Raw genomic sequence first — 14,386 nt, 5'->3', positions numbered from 1 at the left:
AGGTCTGACCTCAACGGTTAGTCCACTTTGTTTCTTTCTTTTTTTTGCAGGTATTTAGGTGGATGGGGTCCCCTGAAGGATTTCTAGCGAGGCTTTTTATATGTTTTAAACATTTTTTATTTTAGTAGTTTCCCCCCCGCCTCCCTGGACTCAACTCAATCCTCAGCAGTACTTTGCTGAGGATTGCATTTGCTGCCGAGAATGGGAGCTACCGCCCGCTGCTGCCCAGATTCGGCGCATAAGTCCAATTTTTGTCGCCGGGCAGTTTTTCCCAGATTTTTTCATGAAACTACCACGCAAAGTACCGTTAGAATCTCAGCGGTCCTTTGGACGATACTTGGGCAAAACTTAGCTTTCACCAATTTCGGGCCCTTGATCTTTATTCCCAGCATACCATTGTCTGCTCCGCACACTTAGCCTGATACTATTTTTGATTTATGTTCCTATTATGCCCGTAATGTACTTATGAATGACTTCACGTGGCAATGTGTTGTACTCAAACTGTAGTGACCTTGGTCTTTTATTCGTAACTCCAGGGTGAGGCAGCTGCATGATGGCTACCCTTTTTCCAGCCCCTGCCACTAGGGCAGGAAACCCTGCTCCCCACCAGTTGCACCCTTTAGTGGTGCCAGCATAGTATATACACAGTGTAAACCTTATTGATCGTACATCAGGTAAACAAGTCTCCATCTTATGCAACTATACAGTGACTACACAGAGAGTATATCTATAGTCTGCATATATAACAGTTCCCAAGCACAGTAAAAGAACAAGAGAATCCTTAAGAATAATTCTATGGCCCCAAGTTTCGACATGATTTGCTCCTGATTTTTAGGAGCAACTGGTGTAGAACGGAGTATCTTAGAAATTGGAATTCTCGCCATTTAATTTTCTTCCGTTCTAGTCAGTTAGAACAGTTTCACTTTGGAACAGAATTTTCTTTTCAAAAGGGGGAGTGTCCGGCCACTTACGCCTGTTTTCAAAGTTTCGTCAGTGAAAACTTACTCCAAACTAACTTAGAATGGAGTAAGTGAAGATTTTTGTACACTCGAAAAAACCTTGTCTACACTTTAGAAAATCAGGCGTAGGGAATGGTGGCGGGGGGGGGGTTTAAAGGGAAGTTTACAAACATTAAACACTTCAGTTTTACAAATAAAGAGCCATCATCAATAATAAATGATAAAAACATCAATAAATCAACCAATAAATCAATCAAAAAAATTAATAAATATATATTTTTTTAAATCAATAAATAAAACATTTTCTACTTACCGACATCAGCACCGGGAGCCCTCCAACAGCGTGCTGGGATGCCCCCCAGTGTATCTCTGTCAGTGTCTCTATCTCTCTGTCTGTCTGTCTGTGTGTGTCTCTCATTCTCTGTCTGTCAGTGTCTGTGTTTCTGACAGTGTGGGGAGGGGGGGGGCGGGGTAGAGGGAGAGAGGGGGGGGAGCAGAGGGAGGGAAGGTGGAGGGGGGAGAAGGGGGAGGGGGAGAAGGGGGAGGGGGGAGGAGGAAAAGGGGGGGGAAAGAAAAAGGGGGGGAAAGGAGAAGGGGGGGAAAGGAGGGGGGAGAAGGAGAGGGGGAAAGGAGAGGGGGGGAAAGGATAGGGGGAAGGAGATGGGGGGGAAGGAGAAGTGGGGGGAAGGAGAAGGGGGAGGGAGGCTGAACGGGCCAGGCCCAAGACTTCGGGCAGGGCCCGTCCCCAGCACCAGATTTACAGGTAGGTACCGTTGGGTCGGGTCGGGATCGCGGGTCGGGTCGGGGGAAGCCCGGGCCGGGATCGGGAGCGCGGGTCGGGTCGGGGGGGTGGTGGGAGGGAGGTCGGTTTGGTTCGGGTTGGGGGGAGGGAGGGAGAAGGAGGTCAGGTCGGGGGGAGGGAGGTCAGGTCGGGTCCAGTCGGGGGGGGGGGGGGGGGGATGCGGGAGTCGGGTCGGTGTCGGGTCCGGTCCGGAGGTGGGGGGCGGGGAGGGGGGGAAGCGGGAGTCGGGTCGTGTCCAGTCCGGGGGGTCGGGTCGGGTTGGGTCCGGGGGCGGGGGGGAAGCGGGAGTCGGGTCGGTGTCGGGTCCGGTCCAGAGGTGGGGGGCGAGAAGCGGGAGTCGAGTCGGGTCGGGAGGAAGCAGGATCTGGCCGTGGGAGGAGCCTTATTCACGCAGCCTCAGTGAGGCCATTCAGCCAGGGCTAGGGGCTGCGTGCTTCGGCCGCTCCCACACAGTTTTGGGCGCCTGGAGCTACTGCACATGCGCGCCCACTGTAGCGCGCATGTGCAGAGGTCCCGGCACTGTTTTCAGCGCAGGGACCTGGCACCGCCCCCTACAGCTCGTGCTGCGCTGCGCTGAGCTGCAAACGACCTGCAGGGAGCTGGAGAATCTGGAAGTTTTTTTTAGGCGCACTTTGTGGCGCGAAAAACGGGCGTCCAGGTCGGGACTGCGCCGTTCTAGGCGCGGCTCGAAACTTGGGCCCTATAATAGTAGGCAAGATCATCCAGCAACCGTTTGGCAGGTGTCATAGCTTCAACAAAAATATTTGATAAACCCTTTTACAAATGTGATGGAATAAGAATGACATAAATCAAAATCCGTCATCAGATCACTGGCACACCATGTTATCATAATAAAGTGTCCCATCATTCTTCATGTTCTTCCTCTCTAAGCTAAAATGAAGGTTTGCCAAATAAATTTTCATGGAGAATATTGGCTCTTTTCACTTGTAGTACTGTTGGATTGTTGTGAGACATGTCAATAATGCATTTATTATTGAAATCTTTTTGCAGAATAGTTGAATTCAGCTGGAATTAACTAGACCTGCAACACTGGAATAGTTGCCACTTCTGGTGACTTCATAATCAAAAAATAATGGACTAGATGTGGAAACGTAAAATTGAATTGAAATAGAAATAAACAAACATTTTTATAAGTAAAACACAGTTTATTTTACAGGTGTTACTGTGCAGGCTCTTTCTACTGTTCCTGTCATGTTCAATTACTGGGTAAGTTTGTGTACCTGAAGGAAAAATGTGAGTACAGCAGTTCTGGTTACGTAAATCAATATTTAATTGACTTTTGTTCCAGCAAAGGAATGTATTTTATAACAAATAAGACGTATTTGCTGCTTGGCAGTGTTCACAGTAGGGCTGTCTCTCTGAATGTTATCCATTATCAAACCAATACTTCTGACAGTAATTAAAATTAAAATGTAGAAACCATAAAGTGTCTTGTCATATATTAAAGGAAGGCCTGTTTGGAACAATATGTAAAAAAACAAGAGATGAATACTGTAGAAAATTAAATGTTGATACAGTGCAAGTTATAATCAAGTCTTCAGGGCCTCTAACATAGTAATGATTAATTATATTGCTCTGTATAGAATAAATTCAGTGATCTTACACTCCCAGTAGGGAAGCCACACTTAAAAGTAGCATGAGTCAGAGAAAGTGCTACAACACTGCAGTGTCAATATGTAGTGATGTCACTGCAAAAAATCTCTCTCTCTCTGCCTCACTTTTCATTGATACTCCCCATTTTTCTTTCTCTATCTTATTTATTATTTTGCTCTCTTCCTTCACTTCTGTTCTCTCTCGTTTTCCTTTTTCACTTCTGCTTCTCTCACTTTCTTCATTTGGGGGGACTGTCCTTGACAACAACAACAGCTTGCATTTATATAGTGCCTTTAATGTAGGAAAACGGCCCAAGGCACTTCACAGGTGCATTATCTAACAACATTTGACATCGAGCGACATAAGGAGATTTTACAACATGTGACAAAAAGCTTGGTCAAAGAGGTAGACTTTAAGCTGTGCCTTAAAGGAGGAGAAAGCGGTAGCGAGGCGGAGAGGTTTAGGAAGGGAATTTCAGAGAAAGGAAAAGGAGGTGGGGTAGCTCTATTGATAAAGGATGGAATCACTGCAATAGTAAGAAACGATATTGGCTCAAATGATAAGGGTGTTGAAACATTTTGGGTGGAGATAAGGAACAATAAGAGGAAAAAGTCACTGGTGGGTGTAATCTCTAGGTCGCCTTAACAGTAGCAACTCTGTTGGTCCGAGCATAAACCAGGAAATCATGGGGACTTGTAAAAAGGGAACAGCAATAATCATGGGTGATTTTAACCTCCATGTTGATTGGACAAATCAATTTGGTCAGGGTAGCCTTGAGGAAGAGTTCATAGAGTGCATAAGGAACGGGTTCCTTGAGCGATATGTAATGGAACCAACCAGGGGGCAGGCTATCTTCGATCTGGTCCTGTGTAATGAGACAGAATTAATAAACAATCTCCTAGTAAAGGATTCCCTCAAAACGAGTGATCATAGCATAATTGAATTTCAAATTCAGATGGAGGGTGAGAAAGTTGGATCTCTAACCAGTGTACCAAGCTTAAATAAAGGAGACTATGAAGGTATGACGGCAGAGTTGGGTAAAGTGGACTGGGAAAATAGATTAACGTGTAGGACGGTTGATGAACAGTGGTGTACATTTAAGGAGATATTTCACAACTCTCAAGAAAAATATATTCCAGTGAGGAGGAAAGGGTGTAAGAGAAAAGATAGCCCTCCGTGGTTAACTAAAGAAATAAAGGACGGTATCCAATTAAAAACAAGGGCATACAAAGTGGCCAAAACTAGGGGGAGGACAGAAGATTGGGGAGCTTTTAAAAGCCAGCAAAGAATGACTAAAAAAATTATTAAGAAAGGGAAAATAGACTATGAAAATAAACTAGCACAAAATATAAAAACAGATAGCAAGAGTTTCTATCGGTATATAAAAAGGAAAAGAGTGGCTAAAGTAAATGGTGGTCTGTGAGAGGACGAGACCGGGGAATTAGTAATGGGGAACATGGAGATGGCAGAAACTCTCAACAAATATTTTGCATCGGTCTTTACGGTTGTTATGTATTGATGCTTGGGGTCACTAGACACCAAGGGGCGCCACTGTCGGAGGTCATCGGGCTGTACGCGCGTGTGCGCGGGCCCTGGTATTTAAGAGCGAGTACCATGTCACGTGCGCACTTTGGGTGCGAATAAAGTTGAACCAGGTTTGCACCTGAGTGAGTTTACAGTAACAGGTCCTTCGAGTCATTATATACATTACAATGGTAGAGGACACTAACAATATTCCAACAGTGGATAATCAAGGGGCTATGGGGGGGAGGAACTTAACACAATCACAATCACTAAGGAGATGGTACTCAGTAAGATAATTGGATTAAAGGCAGATAAATCCTCTGGACCAAATGGCTTGCATCCTAGGGTCTTAAGAGAAGTAGCGGCAGGGATTGTTGATGTATTGGTTGTAATTTACCAAAATTCCCTGGATTCTGGGGAGGTCCCAACAGATTGGAAAACTGCAAATGTAACACCCCTATTTAAAAAAGGAGGCAGACAAAAAGCAGGAAACTATAGACCAGTTAGCCTTACATCTGTGGTTGGGAAAATGTTGGAGTCCATTATTAAAGAAGCAGTAGCAGCTCATTTGGAAAAGCAAAATTTGATCAGACAGAGTCAGCATGGATTTATGAAGGAGAAGTCATGTTTAACAAATTTGCTGGAGTTCTTTGAGGATGTAATGAACAGGGTGGATAAAGGGGAACCAGTGGATGTGGTGTATTTGGACTTCCAGAATGTATTTGACAAGGTGTCACATAAAAGGTTACTGCACAAGATAAAAGTTCACGAAGTTGGGGGTAATATATTAGCATGGATAGAGGATTGGCTAACTAACAGAGAACAGAGAGTCAGGATAAATGGTTCATTCTCTGGTTGGCAACCAGTAACTAGTGGGGTGCCGGAGGGATCAGTGCTGGGACCCCAACTATTTACAATCTATATTAACGACGTGGAAGAAGGGACTAAGTGTAACGTAGCCAAGTTTGCTGATGATACAAAGATGGGAGGAAAAGCAATGTGTGAGGAGGACACAAAAAATCTGCAAAATGACATAGACAGGCTAAGTGAGTGGGCAAAAATTTGACAGGTGGAGTATAATGTTAGAAAGTGTGAGGTTATGCACTTTGGCACAAAAAAATCAAAGAGCAAGTTATTATTTAAATGGAGAAAGATTGCAAAGAGCTGCAGTACAGCGGGACCTGGGGGTACTTGTGCATGAAACACAAAAGGATAGTATGCAGGTACAGCAAGTGATCAGGAAGGTTAATGGTATCTTGGCCTTTATTGCAAAGGAGATGGAGTATAAAAGCAGGGAAGTCTTGCTACAGCTATACAGGGTATTGGTGAGGCCACACCTGGATATTGTGTGCAGTTTTAGTTTCCATATTTACGAAAGGATATACTTGCTTTGGAGGCAGTTCAAAGAAGGTTCACTAGGTTGATTCCGGGGATGACTTATGAGGAAAGGTTGAGTAGGTTGGGCCTCTACTCATTGGAATTCAGAAGAATGAGAGGCGATCTTATCGAAACGTATAAGATTATGAGGGGACTTGACAAGGTGGATGCAGAGAGGATATTTCCACTGATGGGGAGACTAGAACTAGAGGGCATGATCTTAGAATAAGGGGCCGCCCATTTAAAACAAAGATGAGGAGAAATTTCTTCTCTCAGAGGGTTGTAAATCTGTGGAATTTGTTGTCTCAGAGAGCTGTGGAAACTGGGACATTGAATAAATTTAAGACAGAAATAGACAGTTTCTTAAACGATAAGGAGATAATGGGCTATGGAGAGCGGGCGGGGAAGTGGAGCTGAGTCCATGATCAGATCAGCCATGATCTTATTGAATGGCGGAGCAGGCTCGAGGGGCTGTATGGCCTACTGCTGCTCCTGTTTCTTATGTTATGTTATTAGGGTCTAGAGAGCTGAAGGCACAGCCGCCAAAGGTGGAGCAATTAAAATCGGGGATGCGCAAGAGGCCAGATTTGGAGGAGCACAGAGATTGCGGAGGGTTGGAGGGTTGGAGGAGGTTGCATAGGTAGGCAGGGGTGAGGCTATAGACTGACTTGGAAACAAGGATGAGAATTTTAAAATCGAGGTGTTTCTGGACTGGGAGCCAATGTATGTCAGCAAGCACAGGGGTGATGGATGAACAGGACTTAGTGCGAGTTAGGCCTCGGGCAGCAGAGTTTTGGATGCCCTCAAGATTACGAAGGGTGCGAAGTGGGAGGGACAATTAAGACATCCCCAACAAAAATAATGTCGCACACAATGTATTTGTACATATTTTATTACTATAATAGAAAAATACAGTATATGTATTAGTCCTCAGCATTTGAGAAATGTCATGTCTTCTCTTCTTTTAACTTTCGTAGAGAATAATTGAACAGAATTATCAAATTATATTGGCCCTGAATTCACAGCTCCTATGGACATGTACGAGATACACACACGCCCGTAGGGGTCCTGCAAGTTCCAGGTTTAGGCATGCGAAACACATGCGCCTGAACCCAGAGCTTGAGATCTGTCAAGAATCCTCGCATGCATCCAGAAGTGCTATTTGCCCAACTCCTGCCCGGCGAATGCCCGTAAAATTCTTATGACTGATAAAAGCAGGTATAAGGTCTGCTTTTATCAGGGTAAGACGATTAAAGGACAGAAAAATATTTTTTTTTCAATAATTTAAACATTTAACATCCTGTTAAATAAGGTGTTTATTTTTAGACCCTTTAAAATATGTAAATTTATTTTTCAAAAAATTAAATTTTTGTTTTAAATAATCAATTCCATTTTGATTAATTTTAAATATGTGATCATTTAAAATATATATATATTTTAAGTGTTTGTGTATTTTTGGGGGTATTCCCATTCATATTTATGGTGATTCCATACATACGGAACTTACCACAAGTATGAATGGGAATCACCATAAGTATGAATGGGAATACTCCTACTTTGATTGGTTGGGTCGGCCCATGTGATCCCAGTGCGACGCGCCTATGTCCCTGGAATACATGGGCCATGATGAAGGCCTTCGCGTAGAGGCCCAGGACCACAAGGCTACGAACCTTCTGGACCACCAGTTAAATTTGTAGAAATCTTTCAGATCAGAGGCATCTGCCTGCGAGAAGCCTTCGACTGAAATTTCTGGGCCGTTCTCTTCGAAAACTCTGCCCCTATGTGTTAAATGTTATTTTTGTTTTATTTGGCAGGCAAAACCTAAGGATACTCTGGACCTGTGCCATATTTTGAATGATGACCTTGCAACTACAGTGCGTAAACACCCAAAGAGATTCATTGGTCTTGGTACACTGCCCATGCAGGACCCAGAACTTGCTGTTCAGGAAATGCATCGTTGCGTGAAAGAATTAGGATTTCCTGGAATCCAAATTGGCTCCCATATCAATGGTTGGGATCTGAATTGCCCAGAGCTTTACCCAGTGTATGCTGTAAGCACTAACATATTTGAAATTATTGATACAATGGGCCCAAGTTTCCACATGATTTGCGCCTGATTTTTAGGAGCAACTGGTGGAGAACGGACTATCTTAGAAATCGCAATTCTCCACATTTTTTTTCTGCAGTTCTAGTCAGTTAGAACAGTTTCACTTTGGAACAGAATTTTTTCTTCAAAAGGGGGCGTGTCCAGCCACTGACACTTGATTTCAAAGTTTCCACAGTGAAAACGTACTCCAAACTAACTTAGAATGGAGCAAGTGAAGATTTTTATAGAACTGAAAAAACCTTGTCTACACATTAAAAACTCAGGCGCAGGTTACAAATTAGGCGTCCAGAACGAGGTGGGGGGGGGAGGGGGGGGGAAGGGAAGTCATTAAATTCTATAATAAATCCTTATTTATACTTCTACAAATATTATACAAATAAATCCAACCTGAATAAAAATTTATAAGCAAAGAAAAGATTAAATAAACCATCTTCCTACCTGTGTGAAAGTGCTTCAGGCACGGAGAATGCTGCAGGAAGCCTCACAAGTTGAGGCAGCCGTTCGTTCCCACGGGGGGGGGGGGAGGAAGCCGTTCCCGACGGCGGGCGGGAGGGGGGGAAGGAGACAGTGAGAAGGCTGCAGGAAGCCTCACAAGTTCAGCAGCCATTCCCGACGGCAGGGGGGGGGAGGGGGGGGGAGGCCGTCGGGAAACGACTGCCTCAACTTTCTGAAGCTTCCTGCAGCCTTCTCACTGCTGCAGGAAGCCTCAGTGCTGATCTGCTGATGGCAATGTGCTTTTATTAAAAAATGTTCAAAAATTAAACAGCTACAAAGAACTACAAAAATGGCCGCGTGCCAATGTTTCCTTCACACTGCGCGTGCGCCAACGCTCCAACGCGCACGCGCAGGGTAGCCGGCAGGAAAAAAACTAATTTAAATGGTACCCGCCCCCTCCCACTTACAAAATCGGCGCGAGTGGTAGGCTCCGCCCCCTTGGGCGCCGCGCCAAGCAGACATGGAGCTGCAGGGCGCTCCAGAATCGCGCGTTTTTTTTCCGGCGCCGTTTTCGGCGTGAAAAACGGGCACCCAGCTCGGAGGGGCCTCCGTTTTTTATCGTGTGGAAACTTGGGGCCATTGTCAGGCTCTAAATAAAATGTTGAAGGTGCCACATGCAGAATTAAATTAGAAATATATGAGTAATAAATGCATATCGGGAAAAACTGACTTTAATAAATGCATTGGCACTACTTTGTAGATGAATGACCTTGCTAAACTTTTGTTAACAAAAGTTGATTGTAATGCCACCACCTGTCGTAATATATTGTCATCATTTACAAAACAAAACTTTCCTCTATTCAGCAATTTTTGTGAAAATTAAATGCGAGTAAAATTGCTGTTTCCCTATTTGGAGTCACATCTATTTCACTAGAATTACTGAATTGAGGAAAATATACTGCAAACGTATTAAAAGATCTCTGTTTTTACTCATCTACTTTAGTAGAGTATATCTTGAGAGAAAAGCTCGAGTTTCAGTCCAGGTATGTAAAGTTTGTAGGTGCGGCTCAGAGTGAAGATAAGATATACTCCTGAGGGAGAGAAAAATCAGAGAACAATACAGACATAACGAGGTCAGGCAGAATTCAAATTTCTTTGCCTTGATTTAGTAAGCATGACAGATGTGAACACATATTAAACATAAGAACATAAGAAATAGGAGCACTTGCTCTTGCCCAACAGGTTCGAAGCTCTTACTCCCTGTGTGGACAAGAGCAGGGACTGCAGGGAGATGAACAAACTGACCACAGCACCGTGGTACAGGAGGCCATTCAAGCGGGGAGTAAAAAGAAACATTGTAGTAGATGGGGACAGTATCATTAGGAGGATAGATGCCGTTCTCTGTAGCGGTGAGCATGAGTCCCGAAGGCTGTGTTGCCTGCCCGGTGCCAGGGTTAAGGACATCTCCTCAGGGCTGGAGGGGAACTTGGAGTGGGAGGGGGTAGATCCAGTTGTCGTGGTCCATGTGGGTACCAATGACATAGATAGGACAGACAAGAAGGTTCTGCTAAGGGATTATGAGCAGCTAGGGGCAAATTAAAAAGCAGAATCACAAAGGTAATAACCTCTGGATTCAAGGTGCGTGGTGAGGCCTATAAAGGCCAGCGGCAGATCGGAGGCTGCGGCTGAGGAGAGGCGGGAGTTCGAGGTGCGTGGTGAGGCTAGCCGGTGCAGCTGTAGCAGTGAGGCAAAAAAGTAGAAAGAATTCGAAAGGTGACGTCATAGCCAAGGGGGTAAGTGATTGGCTAGGGATTGGTAAGTAGCTTTTCTTTTTCTTTTCTATTTCAGTAAGTAACTTTTTGCATTGTTGTTGCCAAATTAAGTTAATCTAGGGGTTAAGTCATAGCAGGAGAGCTCGGACACGTGTTATGCTCCTCCTGTACCATGTGGGAAATCAGGGACGCCTCTGGTGTCCCTGGCGACTACGTGTGTGGGAAGTGTATCCACCTAGAGCTCCTGACGGACCGCGTTGCGGAGTTGGAGCTGAGGGTGGATTCACTCTGGAGCATCCACGATGCTGAGAATGATGTGAATAGCACATTTAGTGAGTTGGTCTTACCGCAGGTAAAGGGTCCACAGCCAGATAGGGAATGGAAGACCAACAGGAAGAGTAGTGCAAGGAAGGTAGTGCAGGGGTCTCCTGCGGTCATCCGCCTGCAAAACAGATACACCGCTTTGGGTACTGTTGAGGGGGATGATTCATCAGGGGAGGGTAGCAGCAGCCAGGTTCATGGCACCATGGCTGGCTTTGCTGCACAGGAGGGCAGGAAAAAGAGTGAGAGAGCGATAGTGATAGGGGATTCGATTGTAAGGAGAATAGATAGGCGTTTCTGTGGCCGCAACCGAGACTCCAGGATGGTATGTTGCCTCCCTGGTGCAAGGGTCAAGGATGTCTCGGAGCGGGTGCAGGACATTCTGAAAAGGGAGAGTGAACAGCGAGTTATTGTGGTGCATATAGGTACCAACGATATAGGTAAAAAACGGGATGAGGTCCACGAGAAGAATTTAGGGAGCTTGGAGTTAAATTAAAAAGTAGAACCTCAAAAGTAGTAATCTCAGGATTGCTACCAGTGTTACGTGCTAGTCAGAGTAGGAATCGCAGGATAGCTCAGATGAATAAGTGACTTGAGCAATGGTGCAGAAGGGAGGGATTCAAATTCCTGGGACATTGGTACCGGTTCTGGGGAAGGTGGGACCAGTACAAACCGAACGGTCTGCACCTGGGCAGGGCCGGAACCAATGTCCTAGGGGGAGTGTTTGCTAGTGCTGTTTGGAAGGAGTTAAACTAATATGGCAGGGGGATGGGAACCTATGTAGGGAGACAGAGGGGAATAAAATGGAGACAGAAGCAAAAGATAGAAAAGAGAATAGTAAAAGTGGAGGGCAGAGAAACCCAAGGCAAAAAACAAAAAGGGCCACTTTACACAGAATTTTAAAGGGTCAAAGTGTGTTAAAAAGACAAGCCTGAAGGCTCTGTGCCTCAATGCGAGGAGTATTCGGAATAAGGTGGACGAATTAACTGCGCAGATAGCAGTAGTGATGTTGGGGAGGGCATCAAACATGAAATTAGGGGTGCGTGCAATAAAGGTGCAGCAGTTATAATGGGTGACTTTAATATGCACATAGATTGGGTTAACCAAACTGGAAGCAATACGGTGGAGGAGGATTTCCTGGAGTGCATAAGGGATGGTTTTTTGGACCAATATGTCGAGGAACCAATTAGGGGGGAGGCCATCTTAGACTGGGTGTTGTGTAATGAGAGAGGATTAATTAGCAATCTCATTGTGCGAGGCCCCTTGGGGAAGAGTGACCATAATATGGTGGAATTCTGCATTAGGATGGAGAATTAAACAGTTAATTCAGAGACCATGGTCCAGAACTTAAAGAAGGGTAACTTTGAAGGTATGAGGCGTGAATTGGCTAGGATAGATTGGCGAATGATACTGAAGGGGTTGACTGTGGATGGGCAATGGCAGACATTTAGAGACCGCATGGAGGAACTACAACAATTGTACATTCCTGTCTGGCGTAAAAATAAAAAAGGGAAGGTGGCTCAACCGTGGCTATCAAGGGAAATCAGGGATAGTATTAAAGCCAAGGAAGTGGCATACAAATTGGCCAGAAATAGCAGCGAACCCGGGAACTGGGAGAAATTTAGAACTCAGCAGAGGAGAACAAAGGGTTTGATTAGGGCAGGGAAAATGGAGTATGAGAAGAAGCTTGCAGGGAACATTAAGACGGATTGCAAAAGTTTCTATATATATGTAAAGAGAAAAAGGTTAGTAAAGACAAACGTAGGTCCCCTGCAGTCAGAATCAGGGGAAGTCATAACGGGGAACAAAGAAATGGCGGACCAATTGAACAAGTACTTTGGTGAGAGTCGAGAGAGGCAGCGGCCTATAAAAGGCTCAGCAGTCCGGGGAGCGTCGAGAGAGGCGGGAGTCGAGAGAGGCAGCGGCCTATAAAAGGCTCAGCAGTCCGGGGAGCGTCGAGAGAGGCGGGAGTCGAGAGAGGCAGCGGCCTATAAAAGGCTCAGCAGTCCGGGGAGCGTCGAGAGAGGCGGGAGTCGAGAGAGGCAGCGGCCTATAAAAGGCTCAGCAGTCCGGGGAGCGTCGAGAGACGCGGGAGTTTTCAGAGGCAGCGGCCTATAAAAGGCTCAGCAGTCCGGGGAGCGTCGAGAGACGCGGGAGTCGAGAGAGGCGTACTTGTGCAGCTCCAGCTGAGAGAAGTCAAAAAAGAAGTAGAAAGAAATCAAAAGGTGACGTCACAGCCAACGTGGTAAGTGATTGGCTGCTGATTGGTGAGTAGTTTTTCTTTTTCTTTATTAATCAGTAACTTTTAACATTGTTGTCGGCAATTTAAGTGTATCTAAGGGTTAAGTCATGGCAGGACAGCTCGGTCACGTGATATGCTCCTCCTGTACCATGTGGGAACACGGGGACAACACCAGTGTCCCTGACGACTACATGTGCGGGAAGTGTGTCCACCTCCGGCTACTGACGGTCCGCGTTGCGGAGTTGGAGCTGAAGGTGGATTCACTCTGGAGCATCCACGATGCTGAGAATGACGTGAGTATCACGTGTAGTGAGTTGGTCTTACCGCAGGAGAAGGGTCCACAGCCAGCGAGGGAATGGAAGACCAGCAGGAAGAGTAGTGCAAGGAAGGTAGTGCAGGGGTCCCCTGTGGTCATCCCACTGCAAAACAGATACACTGCTTTGAGTGCTGTTGAGGGGGATGACTCATCAGGAGCGGGCAGCAGCAACCAAGTTCATGGCACCATGGCTGGCTCTGTTGCACAGGAGGGCAGGAAAAAGAGTGGGCGAGCGATAGTGATAGGGGATTCAATTGTAAGAGGAATAGATAGGCGTTTCTGCGGCCGCAACCGAGACTCCAGGATGGTATGTTGCCTCCCTGGTGCAAGGGTCAAGGATGTCTCGGAGCGGGTGCAGGACATTCTAAAAAGGGAGGGAGAACAGCCAGTTGTCGTGGTGCACGTTGGTACCAATGGCATAGGTAAAAAAAGGGATGAGTTCCTACGAAATGAATTTAAGAAGGTAGGAGCTAAATTAAAAAGTAGGACCTCAAAAGTAGTAATCTCGGGATTGCTACCAGTGCCACGTGCTAGTCAGAGTAGGAATCGCAGGATAGCTCAGATGAATACGTGGCTTGAGCAATGGTGCAGCAGGGAGGGATTCAAATTCCTGGGGCATTGGAACCGGTTCTGGGGGAGGTGGGACCAGTACAATCCGGACGGTCTGCACCTGGGCAGAATCGGAACCAATGTCCTCGGGGGAGTGTTTGCTAGTGCTGTTGGGGAGGAGTTAAACTAATATGGCAGGGGGATGGGAACCAATGCAGGGAGATAGAGGGAAACAAAAAGGAGGCAAAAACAAAAGACAGAAAGGAGATGAGGAAAAGTGGAGGGCAGAGAAACCCAAGGCAAAGAACAAAAAGGGCCATTGTACAGCAAAATTCTAAAAGGACAGAGGGTGTTCAAAAAACAAGCCT

The 14,386-nt window shown here is 45.8% G+C and overlaps 1 protein-coding gene across 1 annotated transcript in view; it reads left to right on the top strand.

The window, feature by feature from the left end:
* The window catches only part of acmsd (aminocarboxymuconate semialdehyde decarboxylase), a 65,559-nt gene that overhangs the window by 11,576 nt on the left and 39,597 nt on the right, over nucleotides 1-14,386 (top strand). The window contains exons 4-5 of the mRNA XM_070873608.1: nucleotides 2,939-2,988; nucleotides 8,091-8,327. Of these exons, the coding sequence (XP_070729709.1) occupies nucleotides 2,939-2,988; nucleotides 8,091-8,327 (287 nt within the window). The remainder of the gene's footprint in view (nucleotides 1-2,938; nucleotides 2,989-8,090; nucleotides 8,328-14,386) is intronic.

The sequence above is a fragment of the Pristiophorus japonicus genome, chromosome 3 (genome assembly GCF_044704955.1).
Source record: "Pristiophorus japonicus isolate sPriJap1 chromosome 3, sPriJap1.hap1, whole genome shotgun sequence".
Classification (NCBI taxonomy): Eukaryota; Metazoa; Chordata; class Chondrichthyes; family Pristiophoridae; genus Pristiophorus; species Pristiophorus japonicus.
This window is presented reverse-complemented; position numbering and strand designations above follow the sequence as displayed.